The following is a 14,294-nucleotide window of genomic DNA, read 5'->3' as shown; positions in this document are numbered from 1 at the left end:
CAGCCTCGTCATCTCTTCAGCGTCTCCCTTTCTCCTGATTGGCCCTTCTTCCTCATCTCCCGCCTCATCCCGCCTTCCTCGCCACCTGATTGGTCCAAGGATACCTACCTCGTCTCATTGGACGAGGAAACGAATCTTGACGTCCCGCTTTCTCATTCGTGACTCGGCAGCGGGAGGACCCGGATGTAGGTGCTGCAAGATGGCGGCGGATCTGAGGCCTGGTACGCCGACGGAGCAGGAAGGCGCTCAAGTCCTTCAGCAAACCGGTGAGGGGACCGAGGCCTCTCATTACCTTGGCCTGGGGCTTGGGAAATGTAGTTTCCGGGTTGTGAGCCGGCCCTTCAAGGCATGTGAGGGAGTGCCTTCGAGCTATTGCCTTCTGAAGATGAAAGTTGTGAGGTGTTTCCTTGGGAAAAATACGTTGTGAGGCAGTTAGAGGTTGGTTCTACACTAAGCTTGGGCCTTGCAGGTGTTTTGGACTTCAACTCCCATCATTCCTAACAGCCTCAGGCCCTTTCCTTTTCCCCCTCAGCCGCTTAAGCGGCTGAGGGGGAAAAGGAAAGGGCCTGAGGCTGTTAGGAATGATGGGAGTTGAAGTCCAAAACACCTGCAGGGCCCAAGCTTGCTCAGGCCGGATCTACACTGTAGAATGAGTGACATTGGATGCCCTTTTAACTCCTGTCAGAATTGTAAACACAAGCAAAGACCTTTGTTTCCCAGCCCATTTTAAACTATGGATTTCAAACGTCCATTCTATTAGTATTGTGTCTAATAGAGTATCAGTTTTGATATATGTATGGAGCCCCAGTGGTGAGGTGTGTTAAAGTGCTGAGCTGCTGAACTTCCAGACCGAAAGGTCCCAGGTTCAAACCCCGGGAGCGGCGGGAGCGGCCGCTGTTAGCTCCAGCTCCTGCCAACCTAGCAGTTCGAAAACATGCAAGTGTGAGTATTTATTTATTTATTTATTTAATAATAATAATACAGTAGAGTCTCACTAATCCAAGCCTCGCGTATCCAAGCCTCTGGATAATCCAAGCCATTTTTCTAGTCAATGTTTTCAATACATCGTGATATTTTGGTGCTAAATTTGTAAATACAGTAATTACAACATAACATTACTGCGTATTGAACTACCTTTTCTGTCAAATTTGTTGTATAACATGATGTTTTGGTGCTTAATTTGTAAAATCATAACCTATTTTGATGTTTAATAGGCTTTTCCTTAATCCCTCCTTATTATCCAAGATATTCGCTTATCCAAGCTTTTGCCGGCCCGTTTAGCTTGGATAAGTGAGACTCTACTGTAATAATAATAATAAGTTTATTTGTATCCCGCCTCCATCTCCCCCGAAGGGGACTCGGGGCGGCTTACAGCAAAATCAAAATACAAACAATGATAAAATATAAAACATCAGGACAAAAACAAAAACCAATAAAAAATATACACAATAAGTTACAAAACACAACGCAGAATTAAAACATCAGGTTAAAAACAATGAGGTTGCAATAGTGGATAAGCAAAGTGTACGGTGCACATTATGGGTAACAAATTCATAAATAGATAAAGTGCATTAGAATCATTTAAGGTCACATTAGGTACGGTAGGGAGGAGTCCTGAGTAATATCAATCAATCAGGAATCGGGAAGAGCGACCAGTGCAAAAGGTTGAGGAGCATAATAATTGTGATGGAAAAAAAGATGATCTTAACCAAAGATCTTTACAGCATTTATATTCCGTCCTTCTCACCCCGAAGGGGACTCAGGGCGGATCACATTACACATATAGGCAAACATTCAATGCCTTTTAACATTGAACAAAGACAAACAAACATAGGCTCTGAGCGGGCCTCGAACTCATGACCTCCTGGTCAGAGTGATTCATTGCAGCTGGTTGCAGCTGGCTTGCTCTCCAGCCTGCACTACAGCCCGGAGTAGATCAATAGGTACCGCTCCAGTGGAAAGGTAACGGCGTTCCATGCAGTCATGCCGGCCACATGACCTTGGAGGTGTCTACGGACAACGCCGGCTCTTCGACTTAGAAATGGAGATGAGCACCAACCCCCAGAGTCGGTCACGGCTGGACTTAACGTCAGGGAAAACCTTTACCTATGGAGCTCTGTATGATATATGTATTTATATATGTATTGAAAGTAGCCAGGCTTTCAAGCTGCAAGGCTTTTCAATGCTAATCAAGGTGATTGATTGCGACATTCACACTTGCCTCCAACAGACAAAGAGTTCTTTCTCCCACCCTGGACATTACACAGATTAAAAACAAACCTAGAGAACTTAACCTTGTTTGTAACGTGGGGACTGCTTGTACAATATAACAGGTGTGGTATTGTTAATGTAGTCTCTTTGGGACTGAGAGTGTGCCACTTTTAGTCCCTTGACTCTATGCTATGGACTCTTGGGAGTTGTAGTTTTGCAGGGACTCCAGCCTTTTCTACCAGAGTCCTGGTGCCATGCCAAACTACAAAACCAAGGGTTTCATAGCATCAGAATATTTTTAAAGTGTAACTCCATATTTTGTAGGGATTATCCAAAGAAGGTGTGCCTTGCTTTCTTGTCTAGATTTTAATACAGTAGAGTCTTACTTATCCAAGCTAAATGGGCCGGCAGAAGCTTGGATAAGCGAATATCTTGGATAATAAGGAGGGATTAAGGAAAAGGCTATTAAACATCAAATTAGGTTATGATTTTACAAATTAAGCACCAAAACATCATGTTAGACAACAAATTTGACAGAAAAAGTAGTTCAATACGCAGTAATGTTATGTAGTGATTACTGTATTTTCGAATTTAGCACCAAAATATCACGATATATTGAAAACATTGACTACAAAAATGGCTTGGATAATCCAGAGGCTTGGATAAGCGAGTCTTGGATAAGTGAGACTCTACTACATATATATGGAGTTACACTTTAAAAATATACCTGTTCCAAGTTACCTACAATGATGCTTAAAAATAAACCTAGGGAATCTTGTTCGTAACGTGGGGACTGCTTGTACAATATAACAGGTGTGGTATTGTTAATGTAGTCTTTTTGGGACTGAGGGTGTGCCAGTTTTAGTCCCTTGACTCTATGCTATGGACTCTTGGGAGTTGTAGTTTTGCAAGGACTCCAGCCTTTTCTACCAGAGTCCTGGTGCCATGCCAAACTACAAAGCCAAGGGTTTCATAGCATCAGAATAGTACTTTTATAGGGATTATCCAAAGAAGGTGTGCCTTGCTTTCTTGTCTAGATGTTAATACATTGGGTCAGCAGAAGCTAGTTGGGGTTCTGCTGGTCAGCTGTATAAGAAGTGAAAGATGTTTGACTTCTGACTCCTCAAGTTATAGTAGCACCAGGAAAGGGTGTTGCCTTCCTCCTCCAGATGAGTGTGAAATGCAGAGGCCAGAAGTTGGTTTAGTACATAAGATGGATCCTGCTGCTTCTGCCGGAAACTGTGTGAAAGGTCCAATTTCCATCTGAGGTGTAAACATTCTTTTATGGCTTCCTCTCTAGCCTCTCTTTCCCCTGCCACAGAGGCCTGGGCAAATAGCCTGCTTCTGAGACTCTGTATGTCACTCCATATCCCATAACACAACAGTGATATACCCCATGTTGACATTTATGGCATGGCTTTTAAGGAGTCATGACAACTGACTTTCTCCTGCAGCCCACTGTGCACCCTAAAACCTTGCCCTGGAAGAGGGTTTTAAAACAATATTAGGATGGATGAGGATGGCCCATTCTTTCTGGCTGAAGCAGCAGGACACTGCTGATCCTGATCAGAAAAAAAGTAGCAGTGACAATGTTGAGCCTCATTGCTCCTCACCTGTGTCAAATGGGTCCTTAGGTTTCTTTCTTTAAAAATGACATACACTGGCTGGCTTTTTAAATCATTGCACTGCTGCTGTGTTCTTCATTGATGTAATTAGTTGTTTGCCTGGAATTAGCACTGCAGGCTGGCTGTATTGCATGTAATGCATACCATGCAAAGGGGAAAAATAGGTTGGGAAAAAGTAAACAACTAAATTCATATATTAATTTTGAAGTTACATAATTCCAGCAATATTATTTGACCTGAACAGTGTAATCTCCCTGTTAAAACCCACAATCAAGACTCTGTTACTTATCTTAATAGTTTTCTTTATGTCATATCTTTCCACTGTCATAGTATTTGAGATTCACAGTTTCCCAGCCAAACCTTGAACACATTTGGACCAGCATGACTTAAGCACTTAATGCTTCTGTCTCTTTGTGTTTTATTCCAGTGGTTTCATTGCTCTCAGACTATGGCTGGTTCATCCTCTTCAGTCTTATTGCTGTTTATTTACTTGTACAAAAGCTTTCCAAAACATTTCGAAGCACCAGCAAGCACTCCTTGGACACAACAGATATTGGTCAGTATGAGATTGGGAGAGACTGAATTCATCCTTAATAAGAGGTCACCCTTCATTTTCTTTTAACTTTGGAGTGTTTTCAATATGTCCTGCAAGACTTCACTCTACTAGATTTGTGCATAAAATGCTCACATAGGCAATAGACATTTAAAAAAATATTGCTTATAAAATGTGGGCAATTTTATGCTGTATTGTACATAGACAGACGTGAACATTGCATTTTGCTAACTGAAAGAAGGTTGGATATACATGCAATCAGTGAAATCAATCATCCATGGGAACTTCATTGAAGTTGCCCAACTACTGGCCCGAAGAAATTGTATGAAAGATTTGTGTACAAGCATATGTTTCCATCTCACTTTTGTATTTTTGGAGTGTATTCATTTTGGGATATCAGAAGTCTCTTTATTTTCACTGTGTTCTGGATTACAACAGAATATTAATTTCTGTCCCACTTTTTTGGGGCAAGGAGAGCCTTTTGTATTAATTAGCAATCACTTCCTGTGCTAGAATCATTTGGATTATTGAAAATATTTATCTATATTTTATATATTAAACCATGTTGATAAAAGTAAGCTGCTGTGGGGTTGGCTTAAATCAGGGTCAAGTGCTTGTAAGGGCTGCTTAGATTCCTTGGAAATGCTGACGCTCTTCTGTGGTTGATTAGAACCTGAGGCTGTGGTTAGACAACAGGAGGCTTTGCTTGCTGCCCGTCTGAGAATGCAAGAAGAACTGAATGCACAAGCAGAAAAATTCAAAGAAAAACAGAAAAAGGTAATATTCAAGGCTTGTATCTGACCTGCAGACATTAGTAGATTTACGCCCTGCAACTGATCAAGTGGCCATCAGCGATATAATTCATCCTATTCACAAACTGAACAACATACACGTATATCTGATTTATGGTTTTTATTTGGAAAAATGTGCAACCGTGGACATAGACCAGAATTCTGTGTATCTTAAATCTCCAAAAGAAACACTCTGAGTTACTTTGAAGTAATTTTTAGCACTTGAAATTTGAAATGGCAGGTTTTGAAGGTCCTTGAAAACTCATGGCAACTGGAGATAACTGTTTGGCAAACCTCTTTCCAAGACTGTTCTTGCTGAAGTGATCAGCAAGGAAGGTGTTCATGGCCAGTGTCTCAGTTTGAGGAGGAAACTGAGGAAAGCTTTGCTGCAAAAAGGGTTCTGTGGCTGAAAAAGTTTGAGAACCCCTATTCTAGAGAGCTGCATTGAGATCACCCAGCTTGTGCAGGTCTGGCTTAACTATCACGTCAAACTCTTTCACTTCTAACTCCATGTTTGCCTCTTAGCTTGAAGAGGAGAAACGAAAACAAAAGATCGCCATGTGGGAAAGTATGCAGGAAGGCAAAAGTTACAAGGAGAATCTCAGACAGAACCAGGTCAGTATTTTGAGTCAGAAACAGAGAAGAAATGTTTTATTGTAGGTGTATGGGCAGAACACAGGATTGATTAACACTTTCTCAATGTTAGGAACCTCAGTCTGGAGCCTCAACATCAACCAGTGTCCCAAAGCCAAAACCGAGAAGCAAACCTTTACGAGAGGGGGGTAAGTTCCAGATTTGGGGGGCTTTTTAGTTTTGTGAAACAAGGGAGGTTTTTTTTTAAGGGGCACTCAGGTTTCTTTATGATGTTCTGCATGATGTTATCTTTGGCTGTGCGACCCAAGTCACATCCCTTCAAGCTACATTCCCTGAAGAAGATCCCTTCCCCATGTGTGTCCATGGCTTTCTGCTCTGCTTTTAAGTTTTAAAAACGCAAATACAGTATAAGATTGTAATGCCATCAAATGCTTATTTATCAAAAGTATTCAGATTTAGAGACAAGGGAGAAAGATCCATATGGAATAATTATGATGATGATGCCACCACTACTTGGGAAGATTTTTGTGCCACTTCTTCCTGACAGTTTGCTGTTGGAGCAGCAGTGGGCAGGTCCAACCAGCCATGCTTTTCCTTGGCTCCTGTTGTGTGGCTGCTCAGCCCACATTCTCCTCATAGCAGAGCAGCCACATGACAGAAGCTGAGATAAAGGCTGGGACAGGAAGATATCTTTAACCATTTATGCTGTTTGTACCCGGTCTTTGAAATTTAGAAGTCGAAAATCTTATTTTACAACGGTTAAAAAGCAGTTAAACACTATCCTGATTTTCCTGAATGGTTCTTTTCCTGAGGTTTTCCTCTCGATTCCCAGGTTACAACCCTCTGTCTGGAGACGGTGGCGGGACCTGCTCATGGAGACCCGGGCGCAGAGGTCCTTCATCGGGTGGATGAGGCTAGCTTCTGCCAGTGTCTTCTTTGAACACTGGCAGACACTAATCTGGCCCCATAGCTGCAGCTGTCTGTGGGTTGCTTGACACAGGGACTTAGTGGAGGGTAGATTAGTACTTTAGTGACTCAGAGATATATGAAAGAAAAAATGTAAATACAGCTGGGAGTGCCATGGAAGCAGCAGGAAGAAAATGGTAGAAGCAGAAAGGGAATGTCATGAGGATGACTTTTCTTTTTGAGAGCAAAGCATTGCCATCCATGCGTTCCCCCAGGTTCTTGTGTGCAATGGGAACATCCATTGCATAAGAGTTTAGGACCAAACTCCCTGCCAAAGTGCCTTGGGCTCTGCAGGGGACAAAACCTGTTTGAAATGGCATGTTTCCCTGCTCCAATTTTTGGGGGAGTAAGTTTTAGATGCCAAAGCTGGGTTTTCCTCACAATATCCAGCAAAGGCAGAGCAAGACAACTGGTAGTTGATCCAATGTCACTATTTAAGGCCCTGAGAATAAGAAGCATTGGAAATGGTGCTACTTTGGATGTTGAGACCCCAGGTGTCTCCTGCCAACAGCTTCCAAACTGGCTGAGCCACACACTCATCTGGTTGGTAAATGTAGCCAGTTCTCCTTTGAGGTCATATCAAAAGAATATTTGAGTTTGGTTTTGGGGTTCAACTCTTCACAAAGATGGAGCAATAGATGCAGCACATTGAGAAACTCCCTGTAACAAGCAGCAACAAATGACGTGGTCCTTATAAATGGTGGACACATCACTGAGGACCTCCGAAGATAAGACAGCTGATTGGGGACAGTTCTTGCCCTGCCCTCCTCCTGTTTCATCTGCTTTGTAAGACAAAATACTGTAAATAACATTAGCAGCCTTCTTTCTTTCGGTGGCTCTTTTCTATACAGGAAAGTACGTACTCTTGCTTAATGACCATGTCTCAAGACTGCCATCCTGTACACAGGTACCGTGGAGCCATATTGGACTGTGTGTGCTTGCTTCTAGGTAAACGTGTCTGTGACTGGGTAAAACAGGTTGCATTATTGGTGTGTGGCTTGTTCCGGACAAAAGGCCTCCTCATACTCCATTTCAAACTGTTGCTTAATAAATTCTATTTCTTTAGCATCAGATGTATACCTATCTTTTTCAAATGTAGCCTAAGCACAAACAGGTACGTGCAAACTTCTTTACCCTGGGAAGCTTGCAGTCTGCAAATTTCCCAGGGAGACGATATTTATTTTAAACCATTTTAATCCTACTTCACTTTCAAAGCCTGTGACTTGACAACCAGGATACAAGAAAAACACTAATCAAAAACAGCTTCCTGTTTTAAATTTTACTTTGTATGTTCTTATTGTACTATTAGCCGCTTTGAGTCTTGCCTTGGGGCAGGAGAAAAGCGGGGTAAAAATTTACTCAAATAAATAAATAAAATATTCTATTTGGCCAATGAGATTAATGGGAAGGGAAAATATTGTTGTTAGACCAGACCAAGGCTTTTGGCCGAGTCCATCATCAGTTTATGTGGAAAGCTTTGGTGCAAAAGGGGCATGCCCTCCGCTTTGTGAAATTTTTACAACTGTTGTATTCTAAGGCACAGGTAACCCCTCAGATTGATGAGCACAGGTAGGCTCCCGTCAGGCTAGATTTGGGGGTCAGGCAGGACTGTCCCCTGACCCCCTGCTCTATGTTTTGGTCTTGGATTTAATTCTCTGTCAGATCCAGGCTAAGGAGAACAGTTTGAGGGTTCCTCCTCTTGAAGGGGGAATCGGGCCTTTCCCTACAGAGGTCACTGTGAAACAAGTAAAATATGTGGCCCATACAGATGACATCTCCCTCTTTGTTAATAATTGGGAAGAGATAGCCATGACCGTCTTGGCCAAATATCAGCAAGCTTCTGAGGCCCAGATTAATCTGCAGAAAGGCCATTTGATCTCTTTCGCTAGGGAAGAGGGAACCTTGTGTTTATCTCCTGTGGAGGTTGTAGCGGCGAGTAAACAAACACAAGAAAGCCAAGCGCTATAGAGATTAGAGTGTAAAATTATAGGTTTATTGTTTTCAATTAAACCTTTTGAATAGGAAACGAGTTGGCACCTTTGGCTTAAAAAGATCAAGGAATATTTTGGTAAATGGAAACCATGGAGCCGAAATGTTTACCAAAAGGCAGTGTATGTGAAGACTTACATCATGCCCCTGGCCTTAAATTTAGCCGGTCTACCCCCCCCCCCCCCCAAAACCAGAAGCGGAAAAATTGGTCTTCCGGTTTCTGTGGGGAACGGCCACTTTCCCTATGGCCAGGGCAGTGGCCTACAGAACGATGGCTCAAGGGTGGCTCAATTTACCAGCTTTACACCTGAAGTTTTTGGCTATTTTTCTCAGGCAAAATTTTGGAAAATATGATCACGGGGCTCACCGGTAGGATGGCATAGAGGGGTGGCATGCCCTTTTTGCAGAGCACTGGGTTAATGAGAGTTTGATTGAGAAGTGGTGGAGAGGAGACAGCTGCCATGAAGCGCATTGGGCCAGATATACTAATAGAAGTCTGCGGGCAGATCCAACAAAATGAAGTATGGAGGTTTTGCTATCAAATATACTATTTGAAGGGCAACCAACCTTGGGTGAAAGAAGTCCCAGACTTCTGTGCCAGAAACACTCCTGTGTTGCTGGAATGAGCCTACAGAGACCACTGAGCACTTCATAAGGGACTGTCCTTCGGCCAAAGAGATATGGCAAAAGGTGGCTGTTGCCTTTGACTGGCCGGACTTGGCACTCCAGCCTTGGGAGGCTGCATTGTCACCTGGGGCTGAGAGAGTGTGACCTGCTCAACATCATGCAGCAGGTTTCAAGGGTCTAGAGCACGAGTCCTCAAACGTTTTAAGTGGAGGGCCGGTTCATGGTCCCTCAGACTGTTGGGGACCGGACTTTGGTGAAATAGTCCAAAATTAGGATGGTTGTTGTTGTGTGCCTTCAAGTCGTTTCAGACTTAGGTCAACCCTAAGTCTAAAGTTTAGGACAAGGGCCAGGTCAATGGCATTGGAGGGCTGCATCTGGCCCACAGGCCTTAGTTTGGGGACCCCTGGTCTAGAGGGTTAAGGAAAACCCCACAGACAGCAAAGGCGAGTAGGAACCCTGACTGCCTGCCTTGAAGAGCAAAGCAGCCCAGAGACACAGACTTGATGAGAGAGAAAAAAAGGAATAATAACTGTTTAATCTGGAGTGAGCGCCATGGGCGGAGTACATGGGAAACAATACAGACAGGCCAAGCAGTGCAAAGGCCTGATCCGCAGCATCAGCATCAGGAGGAGAGGTCTTGGCTTTGGCTTCTTGGGGGAGGAGGAGGAGGGATGAGGGAAGGAGGCTCCTGGACGAAGAAGCAGTAGCAGCGAAAGGCAGCGGCAGGGGAGCTCACTTCCCGTAGAACTTTTTGTTGAGCAGGAAGATGAGGAGGTTGACGTTCACTTTGGCCCGGTCGAAGAGCTTCATGACGGCCACCCCTTCGTACTGGAGCTGCAGCAGGTCCTGCAGAGAGAGAACGGGAGAGGGGATTTCTCTCAATGAGCGTTCGGGCCTCCAGGAACAGAGCCCAGTGCAGCCCAGGCATGCAGCCATGGCCCTCACCTCAGGCTTCTGGAAGAAAGCACCACTACTCGTGGCTTGAAAGAGGAAGGGGGGGGGTGTTGAAACTAAGAACAAAACATTCTCCTACAAAATACCTCATTTACTCAAATCTAGTGCTCACCTTTTCTGGCTAAATTACCTTGCTATTTATTTAAAACCTGGAAATCGTGCAATGGATTTTGGAACGGCTTTAGACCTTGCCTTTGGATGATGTGTCTCATATTAAGTTTTATGTCTGTTTTAATTTTTATAATTCTATTTCATGTCTGTGTTTTATGCCTAAGGCACTGTATAAGTGCCGTTTGTAAGCCGCCTTGAGTCCCCCTCAGGATAGAGAAAGGTGGAATATAGATATGATAAATAAATAGGGTGTGCATTCGATTCCCGTCACACAGAAGTAAGCTTAGTGCTGAGCCAAAGGAGAAGCTGCTTCAGGAGCAGATGGAGATCCTAATTGAGGGACATGATTTATAATTTAATGGCCAGGGCTCAATACTATGGCATCCTGGGATTTGCAGTTTGGTGAGGCATCTGCGTCCTTTGACATAGAAGGCTCAAGGCCTTGTAAAACATAGCATTGAACCAAGGCAGTTGAAGTGGATTCATTCTACAGCATAGATGCGCTCCAAGGTTTTCCTTTCCATTGCTGGAAGCTTTGGTGTTCTTGCGCTTTTGTTTATAAAGAAAGAATTCCAAGCAGACAGCCACTGTAATGACCAAATTACAAAGAGTGCCCTTTTGGCAGCTTTTTGCACATTACATTCATCAGCAAATACTTGTTTTGGTTTCAGGGTGCACATTAGATTCGATGGAGACTCAAAGAAATCCAGTATGTTCTAATGCAAGGACCTGCCAGGTTTAAGTTCACAAGCAAGCTTATCTAATTGGAACTCGGAACTGGGATGATATTCGAGACCAAGCCACCTTCTCATGGGGAAAAGGGGAGAGGCATGTAAATAAATCAACAAAAGCGGCCCAATTAAAAATGGACAATTTAATAAGATGAAGAAAGAGCACTAAAACCTACCACTGAAATGCAGTGCCGTGATATCGAACTCTACCACACATTACAGAATCAACTAATTTATGAAAACGGATTTGAAACACGTTTTAACTAAATGTAGTAAGATGCAGTTTATTGTGTTTCATAACAAACAGCGAAGAGGGCATCCATAAAATAAAAGTGAATCTCTACACATAAAGATGCAAGCAGAGCTCATCTGGGCTTTACCAAACCTATCTCTTTCTAGCTTCTGCTCAACTAAATCCAATAACATCTGGGACAAAAAGGACCCTAGAATCAAAGCTGGTTCTCTATCTGACAACTTTTAATAAATAATAATAATAATTATTATTATTTTATTTGTATCCCGTCACCATCTCCCCCGGAGGGGACTTGGGGCGGCTCACAGAAATATCAAAGCTTTTCAGAAAGCCATCTTTGCTGCTCCAAAAAGGAGGCAACGATTTCCACAAACTTCCTCAAAAATAAGGGAGCTCTTGCTGCAACACCCTTTAATGCATTTGTTAACTGACTTTCCAAACATTTGACTTCAGTCCTTCTTTTGGCCAAATCTGGCCCTGAAGTGTCAGTCAGATAACTCTGCAACAACAGGACCAAAAGGACACACATGCACACCGTCCAAGCTTTTAAGGGGAAAACTGATGGCGTGAACAGCAAAAATGGGGGAAGGAGTCCTTCCTACCTGATAATGCAGCATGAACGTTTCCATCTGAACGCCCATAAACTTTGCTTTGACCTCAAAGTCCCCCACTTCTTCTGTTGGAGCAATTTCAAATATCACGTTTTTAAACCTGTGGAGTCGAGGGAGAGAACAAACGGGTATTGTCTACCGTGAAAAAGGTTGACATCGAAGTGTGAGCACAATATTACACAATGGAGCCAGAGGAGGAGGCCACTGAGCCAGTGCTGTGGCCAAAGCCTTGCGCCCACCCCCCAGACACCACCTCCAGCACTATTTGGCCCCAAGGCTTTGCCAACCCCTATGCCTGCCCCCTGTTTTGAGGCACTCACTGGCTGCTCTGCAGGTCCTCGATCTCCAGGAGCACCCCCTTTTCGTGGAGCCGTGCCGCCGTGTACTTCAGGGAGATCTTCTTGCTCTTTTTCCCTTTCATTTCCCGTGGCTTTTTGGAGACTCTGGGAAGAAGGAAGGAAGTATTTATGCTCAGGGGCTCTTGAGGGCTGGGTCCCTGACTGGGCAAAGGCGGCAGGGAGGAGGTGTGATGGATAGATGGATGGATGAAAGTGTAGGACTGGGGTCTGGCTAGGGCCTATTAAGGTCTGGCAAGGCTGAAGACAACATCTGAACCTATGGAAGAGGTAAAGGATTCACTGTGGCGCAGGCTGGTGAGCAGCCTGCTGCAATAAATCACTCTGACCATGAGGTCATGAGTTCGAGGCCAGCCCGTGGCGGGGTGAGCACCCATCAATTAAAAAATAAAAAATAGCCCCTGCTCGTTGCTGACCTAGCAACCCAAAAGATAGTTGCATCTATCAAGTAGGAAATAAGATACCACTTATAAAAGTGGGGGGGGGGCAAGTTTAACTAATTTACGACGTTGGAATGAGGAAGTGCCTTCACAGTGGATGATGAAGCAGCTGCTCCCCCCTGTGGCCAGAATCGAACATCCCCTCAGGAGAAGGTTAAATTGCCTCTGCGTCTGTCTCTGTCTTGGTTCTATGTGTATATGGGCATTGAATGTTTGCCTTATATGTATACAGTGTGATCCGTCCTGAGTCCCCTTCGGGGTGAGAAGGGCGGAATATAAATACTATAAATAAATAAATAAAAATATGAGGGCCAGGCTAGCACAGTGGGTAAAACTGCCAGCTATAGAAGATCCTGCAGACCAGAAGGTTGGCAGTTCAAGCCTGGGTCGGGGTGAGCTTCCGCCGTCAGCCCAGCTTCTGCTCATCTAGCAATTAAAAAACAACAATGTAAGTAGATAATAGGTACCACTTTGGCACGGAGATAAAAAGCACCCAGAAAAACATGCCGGCAAAAATCCAACCAGGAAAGGCGTCCATGGACGACAGGCTCCTCAGCATGGAAAATGAAACAACAGCACCTCCCCATGGCCGAGTGAGCACAGCCAGATGCTAGAGATGAAAAGAGGGAAGCCTTGCCTCTGTTTATATATTGTCTTGTTTCTGTCAATTGTATAACGGCATTGAATGTTTGCCATATATGTACCTGTAATCCACTCTGAGTCCCCTTGGGGAGATAGAGCGGAATATAAACAAGGATATTATTCTATTGTTATTGATTAACTGGCATGAAAAGTGCTAATGAGAAAAACACTGAACTGATGAGAACTTTAGGTGTAAACAACGCATGTTTACACAGTCGGAGACAATGTCTCCTTACGTTAAAGAAGTTAAACAACATCTGTTCTGGAACTGATGAAGCGCCAGCAAATCTGAACTGAATGACAGCTTATCTAAACAACCAAGTAGAACAACAACAAGGTCTGCCAGATATGCAAAGAATGCAGCATTCTGAACGCCCACCTCCTTCCAGCAAGCGTTAAGAAGGATGGTGAATATGAACATGAACGTACGTGAGTGAATGTTAGAGTATATGTGACGTGTCCCTTTGTCTGTGTAGCCAATACAGTTGTTATAAAACACAGTCCTGGAGTCTGTGTGTCTGCTTCTTGCTTTGAAAGTGCTTGATGTATTCTGTCCCAGTGAAAACAGATTAAAGAACATTTTTAAGGTTTGGAAAGTATTCATAACACGGGCACTCACTTTCCCTTGCTGGCCAAGTTGTCCAAACAGGTCTTGATGTAGCTCTTGTAATAGTCCACCTGTTCCCCGTAAAACGTCGCTTTGGAATTCAGCGCGCTCTGGGTCTGCTGCAGCTTCACCAGCTCTGCTTTCCTCCTCTGGCGATACCGGCGCTGGTTCCGGATATCCTAGAGCAGAAAGGAGCCCACATAAAACAAGCCAGCGGGGAGCTCACGCCGGAT

General features: G+C 43.9%; 2 protein-coding genes across 2 annotated transcripts in view; one reads left to right on the top strand and one right to left on the bottom strand.

Annotated features, from left to right (window-relative positions):
• Positions 1–112: 112 nt before the first annotated feature.
• Positions 113–8,122, top strand: selenos (selenoprotein S). The gene is made up of 6 exons (XM_003229462.4): positions 113–266; positions 4,264–4,392; positions 5,060–5,166; positions 5,706–5,795; positions 5,887–5,962; positions 6,607–8,122. The coding sequence occupies exons 1-6, from the start codon at positions 200–202 to the stop codon at positions 6,684–6,686; spliced, it is 549 nt and encodes a 182-aa protein (XP_003229510.1). The 5' UTR covers positions 113–199; the 3' UTR covers positions 6,687–8,122.
• A 1,750-nt stretch (positions 8,123–9,872) lies between these two features.
• iqgap1 (IQ motif containing GTPase activating protein 1) overlaps positions 9,873–14,294 on the bottom strand; it is a 54,228-nt gene continuing 49,806 nt past the window's right edge. The window contains exons 35-38 of the mRNA XM_003229463.4: positions 14,074–14,240; positions 12,337–12,459; positions 12,008–12,116; positions 9,873–10,202 (exon numbers count right to left, since the gene is read on the bottom strand). Coding sequence (XP_003229511.1) covers positions 10,089–10,202; positions 12,008–12,116; positions 12,337–12,459; positions 14,074–14,240 — 513 coding nt within the window. The 3' untranslated portion in view covers positions 9,873–10,088. The remainder of the gene's footprint in view (positions 10,203–12,007; positions 12,117–12,336; positions 12,460–14,073; positions 14,241–14,294) is intronic.

This window comes from Anolis carolinensis, unplaced genomic scaffold, assembly GCF_035594765.1.
Source record: "Anolis carolinensis isolate JA03-04 unplaced genomic scaffold, rAnoCar3.1.pri scaffold_11, whole genome shotgun sequence".
In the NCBI taxonomy this organism is placed as follows: Eukaryota; Metazoa; Chordata; class Lepidosauria; order Squamata; family Dactyloidae; genus Anolis; species Anolis carolinensis.
Note: the sequence above shows the minus strand (reverse complement) of the source record. Positions and strands in the feature narration are given on the sequence as shown.